The following is a 12,050-nucleotide window of genomic DNA, read 5'->3' as shown; positions in this document are numbered from 1 at the left end:
GCGGCATCTAGTGGTGGAGTTAGAAAATGCACACAGAACATAAACAAACAAACAAACAAATAAATAAATAAATGTAATTTATAGAGACAAGCCGTTTTAGTTGATTGTTTGACACACACGTGCCTTTATTAACAACCACATGTAACAAAAACTGGACAAATAGTTTAAAATTCAAAAATCTGTTTGCATCTTTCCTTCCTATCCTTTTTGTTTATCGTTTTCTTTCTTTCTTGTTTGTTTCTCTTTCTTTCTTTCTTTCTTTCTTTCTATTTAAGTTAGTATTTATTCATTTATCAGAATAAATTCTGTATCCAAATCCCTAAGTTTGTATATTCTCCTCTTTAATAATATATTTTCTCACTTGCCCCACTGAGGAAAACGAATACACCAAAGTGAATTTCAGATGTCTGTTTTCAGAGTCCACCTCTGTTGCACTTAAAACAGCTGTAAAATATGCTTAGTCTCTCCCTTCACCATAACCAACCCTGTGTTCACACTGACAACTGGTTGCTCATCATCTTGTGGGATTATAGTAACCGGAAACAAGAACTCTACCTCATTCTTCCCATCTGTCATCCAGAAAACAATGTCATTACTGAAAGTCTCAGTGCTCTCATGCTCATACATGACCACACCAGTATCCAAGTCGTCCAGCGTGAAGAATTTCCTATGCGATCCAAGAACTTTTAGAGTTCCATGGCGCAACCCATGGAGTACAGATATCCTGACATCTGTATGGTTGTCTTCATCACTTATGCACAGGTTTAGATTGCTGGAGAGTGGTCTGGACTGGCAATCAAACAGAAACTGACCAGCATTCAAAGTAACAACTGGAGCTACTGTATTCATGGGCATTACCACAATCATAAAAGAGAAGGGATCTGATGTAGAACCTTCTTGATCAACAACCTCAAACTCAGTGTGTAGAGCCTTCTGGGAATCAGAGTCCTCTCCTGGAGGCTTGAAAGCAACTCTCAGGGTTTTCATTGTAAGTCAGTTTTGAGCAGTAATGTTAATCTTTGTGACTTCCATTCACTTCACATGAAACGAAGAGGAACAATTAGATGTCAATATACTGTACGTAAATGTAGTGTTGATCACCCATATCACCACCACGCCTCTCTGAGCTCCTAACCTCTCTGAGCTCCTATATCCCTTCTCTCCTGCTCAGATTCTCATTAGTGAAGGGCAGAGCTTTCAGTGCCGTAACTCTCAAACTATGGAATGCTGTCTCCCAGGGCCTTTGTGACCGCTCGTTCCTTTCCTTTATTTAAAATGGGCCTTTTCTCCCAACACTTTCCTAATAAACTTAAGTGTTAGAGCGGTGCGCCATATATAATACAATATAATATTATCATGACTTTAATCTACCCACCAGCATGTTTTTGGAAGGTAGGCGGAAACCAGAGAACCAAAAGGAAACCTGCATTTTTGTTGCTACAGTTTATTCAGTAAACAATTTTTACAGTTTTGAGAATGATGAAGGAATTTAAGTCGTACAATAGCAAACATTCAAATATAAAAATAGGATTATATTAGTTTCAGGTATTGTCTATGACACTGAAAGAAATAATAATCTATATGTAACATCCAGTTGTAGTTAGTCAAACCATCACTAACACATACAGTTTCATTAATAACAAAGATCATGTTTTTTTTTTTAGACTTCTTCTGTTTTGAATCAAGTGTACTATCGCATATTTTCATTAAAAAATATAAAAATAAAAGTTTTCATGTTCAGACAGCTAAAAACTCCCTGGTGTTCTAGCTCATGTACTTTTGAAAAATACTTAACATTGAATTTGTTTTTTAAAAAAAACAAAGAGACAGGGTTGGCCAGGGTTGTTTAAAACTGCAAGCGGTATAACCCTGCATCCACACTAACGAGCGGCAAAGCAACAGGTTCGTTTTCCTATGTATGTGCAGCAATGTGCAACAGGGGCAGTGACAAAGTGGCATGCGACGTGATTGTTTCTCAACTTGATGCAAATTAGGTATGACTCTATACTCTATAAAGTAACAAATCTAACAATTCGATAGGCTCAAATGATTCCTCGGAATGATCATATGGTGAGTGTGGTACGGCTTTTTTGTGTGTTTTTTTTTTTTTTAGTTCTCCTCTCACAACTATAGCTCCTACACAGTAATTACATCATATGGGCCTCAACTTGAAAAAATGACCTCTCATTAAATGTATATAGTGACATTATGAAGAAAAATAAAGCTTGGAAGAAAGGTAGCAGAGATTGATGTTGACTCTGAGGAGTGTTTGTAGCTAGTACAGTTAGCTTGCACTGCTAATATGCTAAAAGCTACTACAAAGTTAAGCACTTAACATGTCAATCAAACAACCAATTTTCACACTGATTAGAGTGTTACTTCATTTGTGTTTAACTAATTAGAATATGATATATACAGCAGGCAAATGGCGTTGTCTCTGCTAAGTGTGCATAGCTAGTAGTACACAGGTAAGTACTGCTTATCTGCTAACAAAGCAAATAAAATGGCATGGCACATGACGTGCGTCAAGCAATCTGTTTCAATCTTTTTTTTTACGCATCAAAATATTTGAATACATTTTAAATACATTCCAGTGTAGGAAATCGTGTGCTGTAGGTTACACAATTTTGGTTACTACACTTTCTCATAGGAACTAAAATCGCTGGATGGAAGGTAAACACTCACAAGTGACAACAGTAGCACTCGTGCCACACCCACAACAGACAGCAAGCATTGTGACATAATGGACTTGTCACCTGCTAGTGTGAACACAGTTTAAGCAGTTGCTTAGGCCCCTGAGCCACCAGGGGGCCCCGTACGTAAGCATTTATCATTATCGTAATAGACACTTTTCGCCACTTATTTTATTTGTCACAGAAGAATTTATAACATTGAAACAATATCTTTTGGGAATAATGGACAGGCTTTTGCAGTGGGAACCCCTGTGGTCTGCAAAGTGTGTATGGGTTTTACTGTGTGTCATCCAAATTAATTTCAGTAAAGTGGTCCGCAGAATCGTTCCCTGAAACACATAAATATACATGAATATCATAAACAGTATGGTATACGCTCCCACATACACTGTACGACTGAAAAGATCGATAAATATAGTGTATGTCAGTGGATTAGAGACTAACATCCTACTAACAGTAGGAAAATTTAGGAAACACTCCCCCCCCCCCCCCCACCCCACCCCCGACAAGACGACAATCCCGAACACTTGTGTTCTATTGGCTCATGAGCAAACCATGCTTTAGTTCACTTGGATTACATTGCAAACATTAGAAATGAAGCTTCCTGTTTGTACACACCGGTGTCCGTGTCGTTGTTGTTGTTTTCGTTGTCGTTGTCCGTAGGTGTTTCGTCTGTGGCTTGTTTCACAGGTTCAGGTTCTCCACCAATCAGCTCCAGGTCAAGATTAAACTCCACCTTCTTCACCGGCGAACTCAGACTCAAATCAGACGTGAAGCTATCCTCTTCCGGACCACTCTGCTGCTCTGAAGGGCAGAGAAAAGAAAGGTAAAGGATTGTCGCTTAAACACATGATCAAGCTGAGACTAGTCTCGCAAGCTGGCCTTGCAGGCGTAGCTAAATCTGTTCCCCCTTCTGAACCGCCCACTTTCACACAAAGAGGCGATTTATCTGATTAATGACCAATCACAAACCTTTACTCATCAGCAAACATGCAAGATTATCTCTGACACTGGAGAATACTTTCGTAAATGTTCAATAAATGCATTTACAGTACGTCGAGTGTCCACTGTACAAGTCCCTGTGAATGAGCTGTTACTACAGAAACGGTAAGGTCTTACAACTAGTGCGATAATATAAACCTGTGATTTACAGCAGCAATACTGTCAGACCAGTCTGAATCATGAACTCAACAGAGCTAGATCAAATGATCATTAGTGCAGTGAAGCTTTACCAGAGCACGGAGTCTGGTCAGCCGTCTCTCCAGAACATCCGTTGGCTACGGGACTGTTTTTGTTAGGATTGTCCTCCTTGACGTAGTCCAGGTTCATAGTTGATCCTGTGCAAAGAGGCAAATAAAGGAGTAAGTTAGTAAAAAAAAAAGGATAACTTTTCTTACAGAAAGGGCAGCTCCATAGACACGAGTCATGCTCTCAACAGCGTTTCCATGACAGCATTTTAGCGTTAAACCCACATCCGTCATACAGTGGCTCATGGTGGTTTTAATTGCCTCAGTGCGGAAGATTAGCGCCAAAAAATAACCCATTTTTCAATCCTAAAACTACCCACATGGCTCTTCACCAGTTTTTCATCTAAGGTTCTTTCTGATAATCCTGTCATAGCCTTCACATATCATGAGCATCACATAAGGCAATGGTGGAACATTTATGAAAGGTGACGTTTGAGGTTTTTACCGTAGGTGACTTAGCGAGAACCTTCATTTTCATCATGGATCAACTCGCAGAGGTTGTTACTTTAATTGTTTGCCCTTACATAGTTTATTAGAATGTATAGAGCGTATACAAAGTGCTTCACACCAGTGTTATAAATGCAAATTTGTATTTACGTTTGTTGAAGGGAATTCAAATCAGCTGGCATTTGAGATTCAGAAATACATGAAGATTTTCCTGATGATTTCATGAATCATCGAGAAAACAGATCAGGCGTTGTGTAAATAGATTCTAGATGTAAATACATCTGACGTATCAGACAAGCTCGGTAGGTTCTGAAGTCTAGGCCAAGACCACAGAGAGGTGCAGGGTGGGCCTGTGGGCCTCAATACAACTCTCTATGAACGGCTCCAGAAATGACGTGTAATGAATTCAGTTTCAGTGGTTAGGCTAAAAACCAGATGAGGAACAACGTGTGCTTCTGACAACCGTTACCGTTATCTCAGCTGTAACTTTAACTCTAGTTTAGTCGTTTATTTAGCAATAAATTGAATAATACATCTGTTGGGATGCAACACAGATAAATCCCTGTAAAAAATAATTTACTCTTATGGTTCTGATGATGTAAAAGTAAAAGTTAAATGTTTATATTAAACATCTCTCTCTCTTTCTCTCTATCTCGCTTTTATTTTTCTTTCTGTTTACCTCTAAAATACTCTCTCTGTCTCTCTCTCCGGCTTTCTTTTCTTACTCTATATATGTCTGTGTCACTCTCACTCTCTGTCTCTATCTCTCTGTGTCACTCTCTTTCTCGTGCTGTCTTTCTATTTCACTTTCTGTCTCTCTCTTTATCTCTCTGCCACGCTCTCACTCTCTCCGTCTCTCCCTCTATCACTGTGTCACTCTCTGTTGCTCCCTCTATCGATGTGTCACTCTCTCTATCTCTCTGACACTTTCCTTTTCCCTCTGTCTCTCCCTCCATCTCTCCGTTACTGTCTTTCTTTCTCACCCCCGTTTCGCTCTTTTTCAAACTCTCTGTCTTTCTCGCTCTTTCTCGCTTCTTCATCATCCTAATCAGAGGGATGTAAGCTTTCTTGCCTTTGGTTTGTTCGAAGGTACCCGTGTGCTCCATGCTCCGGAGCGGAGTGTCATGCTCGCTGATCGTCAGGTCAAAGGAGTATCTCTGGACACGCACACACGCACACACACACACACACACACACACACACACACACAAGATTAATCAGCCATTTCCGGACCTCAATGTTTATCCTATTTTTTCTATAAAACTATTTTTAAAAATCAATTTCTTCGTCTTGCCTTTCCTTTCTTCCAAAGAATGTACAAGATGACAGCAAGGACGATGATGATAATGAAGATGAAAATGAGAAAGAAGATCCCTACAAATGAACAGAAAACACACATATGTGAATAATATGGACTTTAATAAATAGATCATAAGACCTTATTTAAAACATTGCGTCTGCTCATTGTTGAAAGAAGCACAAACACATCAACTCTTACCTGCAGCTTTACCAGAGGAGCCTGCAAACACAAATACACAGTTATGTAAGCGTATGAACTGTGCTCATTATAATTATGTACAGATCACATGGTCAGTGAAGGTTTGACACCCCATATCACCTTGCAGTAACAATGATCTAAAAATCCTCTCAGAATTCCTGTCAGATTAACTCAAATCAGCTAGCTAGCATTAGCTTTAAATATTATGAACATTTATGAATACGACCTAAAAATAAATCCTCTAAGAAATCCTGTCAGATTATCTCATATTAACAAGCTGTCTAACAGCTGTAGTCAAGATTATGAATATTTACAAAATATGACCTAAATACCCTCATAGCTCAATAGCTCATACTATCTAGTTAATGAGCTTTAGCTGTGAGGACTATAAAATGTATGAATATGACCTAAAAGACCTCTCAGAAATCCTGTCAGTTTAGTTTATATCAGCTAATTAGTCAGTATTCACAGTGAAGCCTGCAAATTTAGGACTACAACATAAAAAATCCTGTCAAGTTAGCTCATATTAGCTCATTAACTAGCATTAGCAGTAAATGTTATGAATCCTCGCAGAAGTCCTGTCAGGATCGCTCTCACTAGACAGTATTAGCTGTGAATATTATGAAAATTTGTAAATATGACTTCAAATTCCTCTCAGAAATCAAGTCACGCTAGCTCATTTCAACTAACTAGCCAGCATTAGCTGTGAATATTCTGAATATTTGTGCATATAACCTAGAAATCCTTTCAGAAATCGAGTCAGCTAGCATTAGCAGTAAAGATTATAAACATCCTCTAGCTCATGAAGGCTTATCTCCATGTGCAAAAGGTTATTTTAAGCATATTTTTCAGTAATATAGTTACTAAAATGAGGAATGTAAGTGTTGTAGGAAGTTTAGGTAGTACTGGGCTTATGGATTTTTTTGTGTTGCACTGAGGTAAAAGTAAGTGTACATAAAAGCAACAGACTGAAGAAGAAAGAGCGCGAGATTGTTGTGGTTAGTGCATTTAAAGAAAAAAAAGGAAATGACTACATGTGCGCTCTCTCTCTCTCTCTCTCTCTCTCTCTCACCTATACACACACACACACACACACACACACACAGCTAAACTTTATGAAGATTTAGTGTCTGAAAATGCTCAAGTTTGTCAGGAAGTCACAGGCAGCTGTTGGTTTCAAGAGGCTAAGACTGTGTGTATGAATTCACATTTGTGTGACTGCGGATCACCAAGATTCATTTGTCAGATGCTTGTATATATATATAAAAAAAAAGGGAAAAAAGGCTAATCTTAACCTTTCGCTGCTATGAAACAAAAGAGTGAAACCTACCATGCGTAAGGGTGTACAAAGTTTTCCACACAATAGTGTGTATTATTAGATACTGCTAGCAGGCTGTACTTTTGATTTGAATCACTACATCTTTCTGGGGTTTTTTTTAGAGCAACACACTCTGGAGAAAGACAGCAGCACACCCACGCAGACCGGCTCAGTGTGTTCCTGTGCAATTTATTTAGATTTGTGTGCTTGTGTTCCTGTTGGGTTTCCCTTGTGTACTTGTGTTCCGCTTGTGTACTTGTGTTCCTGTTGTGTTCCGCTTGTGTACTTGTGTTCCTGTTGTGTTCCGCTTGTGTACTTGTATTCCTGTTGTGTTCCGCTTGTGTACTTGTGTTACTGTTGTGTTCCCCTTGTGTACTTGTGTTCCTGTTGTGTTCCGCTTGTGTACTTGTATTCCTGTTGTGTTCCGCTTGTGTACTTGTGTTCCTGTTGTGTTCCGCTTGTGTACTTGTATTCCTGTTGTGTTCCGCTTGTGTACTTGTGTTACTGTTGTGTTCCCCTTGTGTACTTGTGTTCCTGTTGTGTTCCGCTTGTGTACTTGTGTTACTGTTGTGTTCCCCTTGTGTACTTGTGTTCCTGTTGTGTTCCGCTTGTGTACTTGTGTTCCTCTTGTGTTCCCCTTGTGTACTTGTGTTACTGTTGTGTTCCGCTTGTGTACTTGTGTTACTGTTATGTGTGGTCTCTGTGGCTCTGTTTCTTCTTTGAAGTGATCAGTGCTCTGGGCGTTCCTGTAATCGCTCTGTTATCACATTAAAACCGTCGCTAACTGCCTCTGAGCGCCACCTGCTCACACCTCGGCTTTAACTCCATGACCACATGCAGTACTGCGCAGTTTTATTTCTGTGATGTGTACTGAAGAGTGCAGCGCTTGTGTCCGTGCAGAGAGAGAGAGAGAGAGAGAGAGAGAGAGAGAGAGAGAGAGAGAGAGAGAGAGAGAGTGCAGATACATTTTCAACTCTAAAATGGGATCAAATGCAAAAATGTTTCTGCTTCTATTCTGTATATTTAACACATTAAATGAAAATACTGTTTATTTCTTCCTGGTTAAATATTATAAATACTCTCTCTCTCTCTCTGACATCTGCCCCCCCCCTCCTATTTTTCTGTCTCTCTCTGTCTCCCTTTCTTTATCATACACTCTTTCTGTCTGTCTTTATGTCTCACTCTCTATCGCTCTCTCTGTCTGCATTTTCTGTCGTCTAATGGCATCGAGCAATACATTATTCTGTAAAATGTAATCAATTTAAATATAACAGTATAAAAGTGAGCTGTGTGTGTTGTGTGTGTGATCTTAATGTCTTGTGTTTTAAAACGTTATTTTAAAGTAGAGAAAGTGAAATCCTCTGGCTGCGTATCTCTTACCTCTTACATTTCTCAAAAACTGCATAGAACTGCACGCTCACACACACACACAAATGCACGCAGGCATGCACGCACACATGCACACAAACTCACGCACTGCACTGACCTAATTCACTCCACAGAGAAACTCAGACCTGATCAACACACACACACACACACACACACACACACACACATGCATACACATGCATACACACACATTGTGTTGATTGGATTAATACTTATTAGTGTGAATGTAAACACACTGTGTGTTAGAGTTTTGTCTGTGTGTATGTGTGTGAGAGAGAGAGCAAGAGAGATAGAGAGAGAGTGTGTATGAGACTGAGTGTGTGTGTGTATGTGTGTGAGAAAGGGAGAGAGTATGAGACTGTGTGTGTGTGTGTGTGTGTGTGTGTGAGTGTGAGAGAAATAGAGAGAGAGAGAGAGATAAATGTATATAAAGAATGAAATGTACTGTGTCCTACCTGGGCTAGATGCCATGGTGATAGATGCCATGGCGCTAGATGTCATGGCGGTAGATGTCGTGATGGTAGATGCCGTGGTGGTAGATCCCATGGTGGTAGATCCCATGGTGGTAGATCCCATGGTGGTAGATCCCATGGTGTTTGTGATGTGCTCACTGTGTTTTTCATTGCTGTGATCATTGGTGTGTGAGTTGTTACTGTGAGGAGGTGATGTGTCTGGGCTAGCGGTGGTGTTCACTGCCTCAGATTCCTCAGTATCATTCCGATAATCTGAGACAGATTCCGCTGTGGTCCGTAAACTATCAGAAGTCATACTGTTTTCTGTAGTGAAGCCTGAAACACCAGTGACCATGCAGACGCACAACACGGCAACTAGAGAGAGAGAGACAGAGAGAGAGACAGAGAGAGAGAGACAGCAAGAGACAGAGCGAGAGAGACAGAGAGTGAGAGAGACAGAGAGTGTGAGAACGAGAGAGACAGAGAGAGACAGAGAGAGAGAGACAGAGAGAGAGACAGAGAGAGACAGAGAGAGAGAGAGAGTGAGAGAGACAGAGAGAGAGAGACAGAGAGAGACAGAGAGACAGAGAGAGAGCGAGAGCGAGAGAGAGAGACAGAGAGAGAGACAGAGAGAGAGAATATTAATTAAAATTTTTTGTAGAAAACAGTAAAACAAAACATGTGATAATAAAGCATTCATTTTAAGAGAAGAAAGTCTTTCAATTTATTAATATTCTAATGAAGTTTTCAGTTTTTTTTCTCCCTTTTGTGTATCTGCTCCAGACATTTTTTAACAATAAAATTCCAGTCCCACGCACTCCTGCAGTTATTTGTTGCTGATGATGATTTCTACTGAAGTTCTGGTTCTGAATGTACACTCCTGATCCTGAGCAGGATGAAGCAGTTCGTGCAGGTGAGTGAATGAAGGCAGAAATCACGCAGCACCATTTACCGCTTTCCACATGACTGAGGTCATCTTTCTGCATATCTAACTGCCCACGCTCCTGCAACTTCCGCCTCCACTCGTGTGGGATCGCAGTTCCAATACACACCTTGCGTTCGTACCACAGATCTTTTTCTTTATTACTTATAACAATATGGTCGTTTCCCCCAGCATGCATCGGATAACAATATTCTTTAAGACGTTTCTGCGGGTTTCCTCCTGCTCATTTCCCGGAGATTTGATTCTGAATTTGTTCGAGATGGAGGAGAACAATTTTAAAGTCGAAAAAAATTATTCTGAAGGAACGCTGTCAGACTTTCGCAAATATTCACCAACTCTGAAAACCATTCTACAGGTGCATCTCACAAACATTCCAATATGGTGGAAAAGTTCGTTTTATTTTGAGACACTGGATTTTTGATTTCCGTGAGCTGTAAACTGTAATCATCGAGATCAAAACGAAAAGAAGGCTTGAAATATTTCACTTTATGTGTAATGAATCTACAATATATGAAAGTTCCTGAACCTTTCCACGATTTTTTGAGATGCACCTGTATATTCAGGGGCAGGACGTTTACATAAAAATAAAAACAGTGGCTCTGGGATTTGAACAAACTCCCTTCTGATCAACAGAAAACGTAGAACAGGTTGCAGGGAAAAAAAAGAAACGTTAGACAAAATATAATAATAAATATAGGAGTAATAACTGAGTAATTAATGATTTGTTCTGTATTAATACGCCTCGAATAACGCAGATGTCCTGTATAAACTGACCAGGTAAATAAAAATCAGACTTCTCTTTTGATAATGAGGCAAAACCATGGTTTAAAACCGCTTAGTGACCAGAAACAAGATCTCAGAACGTTCCGAGTGATTTGAAATGAATTCACAGTAAATTGAAAATAGCATTTATTTATTTATTTATTTTTAAAATGACGCTCTGGTAATATATAATGATGTAAATATATACAGTATAGTAACTGATTGAGTTACAAAAAGAAACAAAAAAAGAAACATCCCCTAACGTAGGCTATTAATATATATATATTTTTTAAGGTCAGAGGTTAGAGCCACATGGCTGGATAAAGCTCGTAAAGCATAACAGATCTTCTCTCAGTTCTCATAGACAAAAAATGTTGTTTTTTTTTTAAATCAACCAATGAAAGAATAAAACGAGTCTTACCCAGAGCAAAAGCAATCAGATGAACACAGCTTTGAGACATCTTTTCTTTTATCATCAGTATCTCTCCCAGCACTTGTTAGTTAAGTCGCACCTCATGCACACGAAATGGCTTCTTGTTTCCACTTTGGTTTTCGTCAGAGTGAGCGTCATCGCTGTATGCAAGACTGCCAGTCTTGAACAGGATGCCTGCATGCACACACTCTCTCTCTCTCACACACACAGAGTGTGTTCTAACCGCTCACAGGAAATCAAACACAGAAAACCGTGAGATGTTTGGATGATGATGATGATGCAGCCTAAGCAGCTGTTTTGTCTAATATCAAGATCTTCTCAAACTCATGGAAACCACCAGGTCTGAAGAGAAAAATGAGGCACTGTATGTCATGATGATGCTCTGTTATGGAGGCTCTATTATACTTCTTTCTTTAAAGTATACATTAAAACAAGACGTGCCCTTGGAACATCACGCAGAAGCTCACCAATCTCTTTGTTGTCTCCTCATATCTCCAGGGTTCGATCCTGACCTCAGATTACCATCTAACATTCTTTTAACGTTCCCACAAGGTCTCTGTGGGCTTCGTCCAAGTTCTCCGGTTTCCTCCCAGGAGCTCGGCTTTATTCCCACTTTGCACCTTGAGTTCTCCCAGGCAGGATCTTCTCCGTATCCACATTATTTCCAAAACTGAAAGACAGAATTGATTTTATGCATATCCAGTACACACACTATACGGCTATAGAGTTTGTGGACACCTGACAGTCACACCCAAAATGTGCTTCTTGAACATCTCATTGCAGATTTAACACCCCCCCCCCCCCCCCCTTTTTTTTTCTTCTTTTATTATAATCTCTACTCTTCTGGGAAGATTTTCCACTAGATTCA

General features: G+C 39.7%; 1 protein-coding gene across 1 annotated transcript; it reads right to left on the bottom strand.

Annotated features, from left to right (window-relative positions):
* Positions 1–1,428: 1,428 nt before the first annotated feature.
* LOC108275808 (uncharacterized) lies at positions 1,429–11,488 on the bottom strand. The gene is made up of 8 exons (XM_017486808.3): positions 11,171–11,488; positions 9,048–9,419; positions 5,886–5,906; positions 5,682–5,761; positions 5,460–5,544; positions 3,926–4,030; positions 3,312–3,497; positions 1,429–3,022 (listed from the first exon to the last, which is right to left on the bottom strand). Exons 1-8 carry the CDS (start codon positions 11,223–11,225, stop codon positions 2,970–2,972), a joined length of 957 nt encoding a protein of 318 aa, XP_017342297.1. The 5' UTR covers positions 11,226–11,488; the 3' UTR covers positions 1,429–2,969.
* Positions 11,489–12,050: the final 562 nt, after the last annotated feature.

Source organism: Ictalurus punctatus, chromosome 15 (genome assembly GCF_001660625.3).
Source record: "Ictalurus punctatus breed USDA103 chromosome 15, Coco_2.0, whole genome shotgun sequence".
In the NCBI taxonomy this organism is placed as follows: domain Eukaryota; kingdom Metazoa; phylum Chordata; class Actinopteri; order Siluriformes; family Ictaluridae; genus Ictalurus; species Ictalurus punctatus.
This window is presented reverse-complemented; position numbering and strand designations above follow the sequence as displayed.

Excerpts from the sequence above, each read along its gene's own strand:
- LOC108275808 (XM_017486808.3), bottom strand. The coding sequence starts at position 11,225 with ATGATAAAAGAAAAGATGTCTCAAAGCTGTGTTCATCTGATTGCTTTT. Across the intron at positions 4,031-5,459 it reads TACCTTCGAACAAACCAAAG|GATCAACTATGAACCTGGAC; the intron begins GCAAGAAAGCTT and ends CTCTTTGCACAG. Across the intron at positions 3,498-3,925 it reads TGACCAGACTCCGTGCTCTG|AGCAGCAGAGTGGTCCGGAA; the intron begins GTAAAGCTTCAC and ends TCTGCCCTTCAG.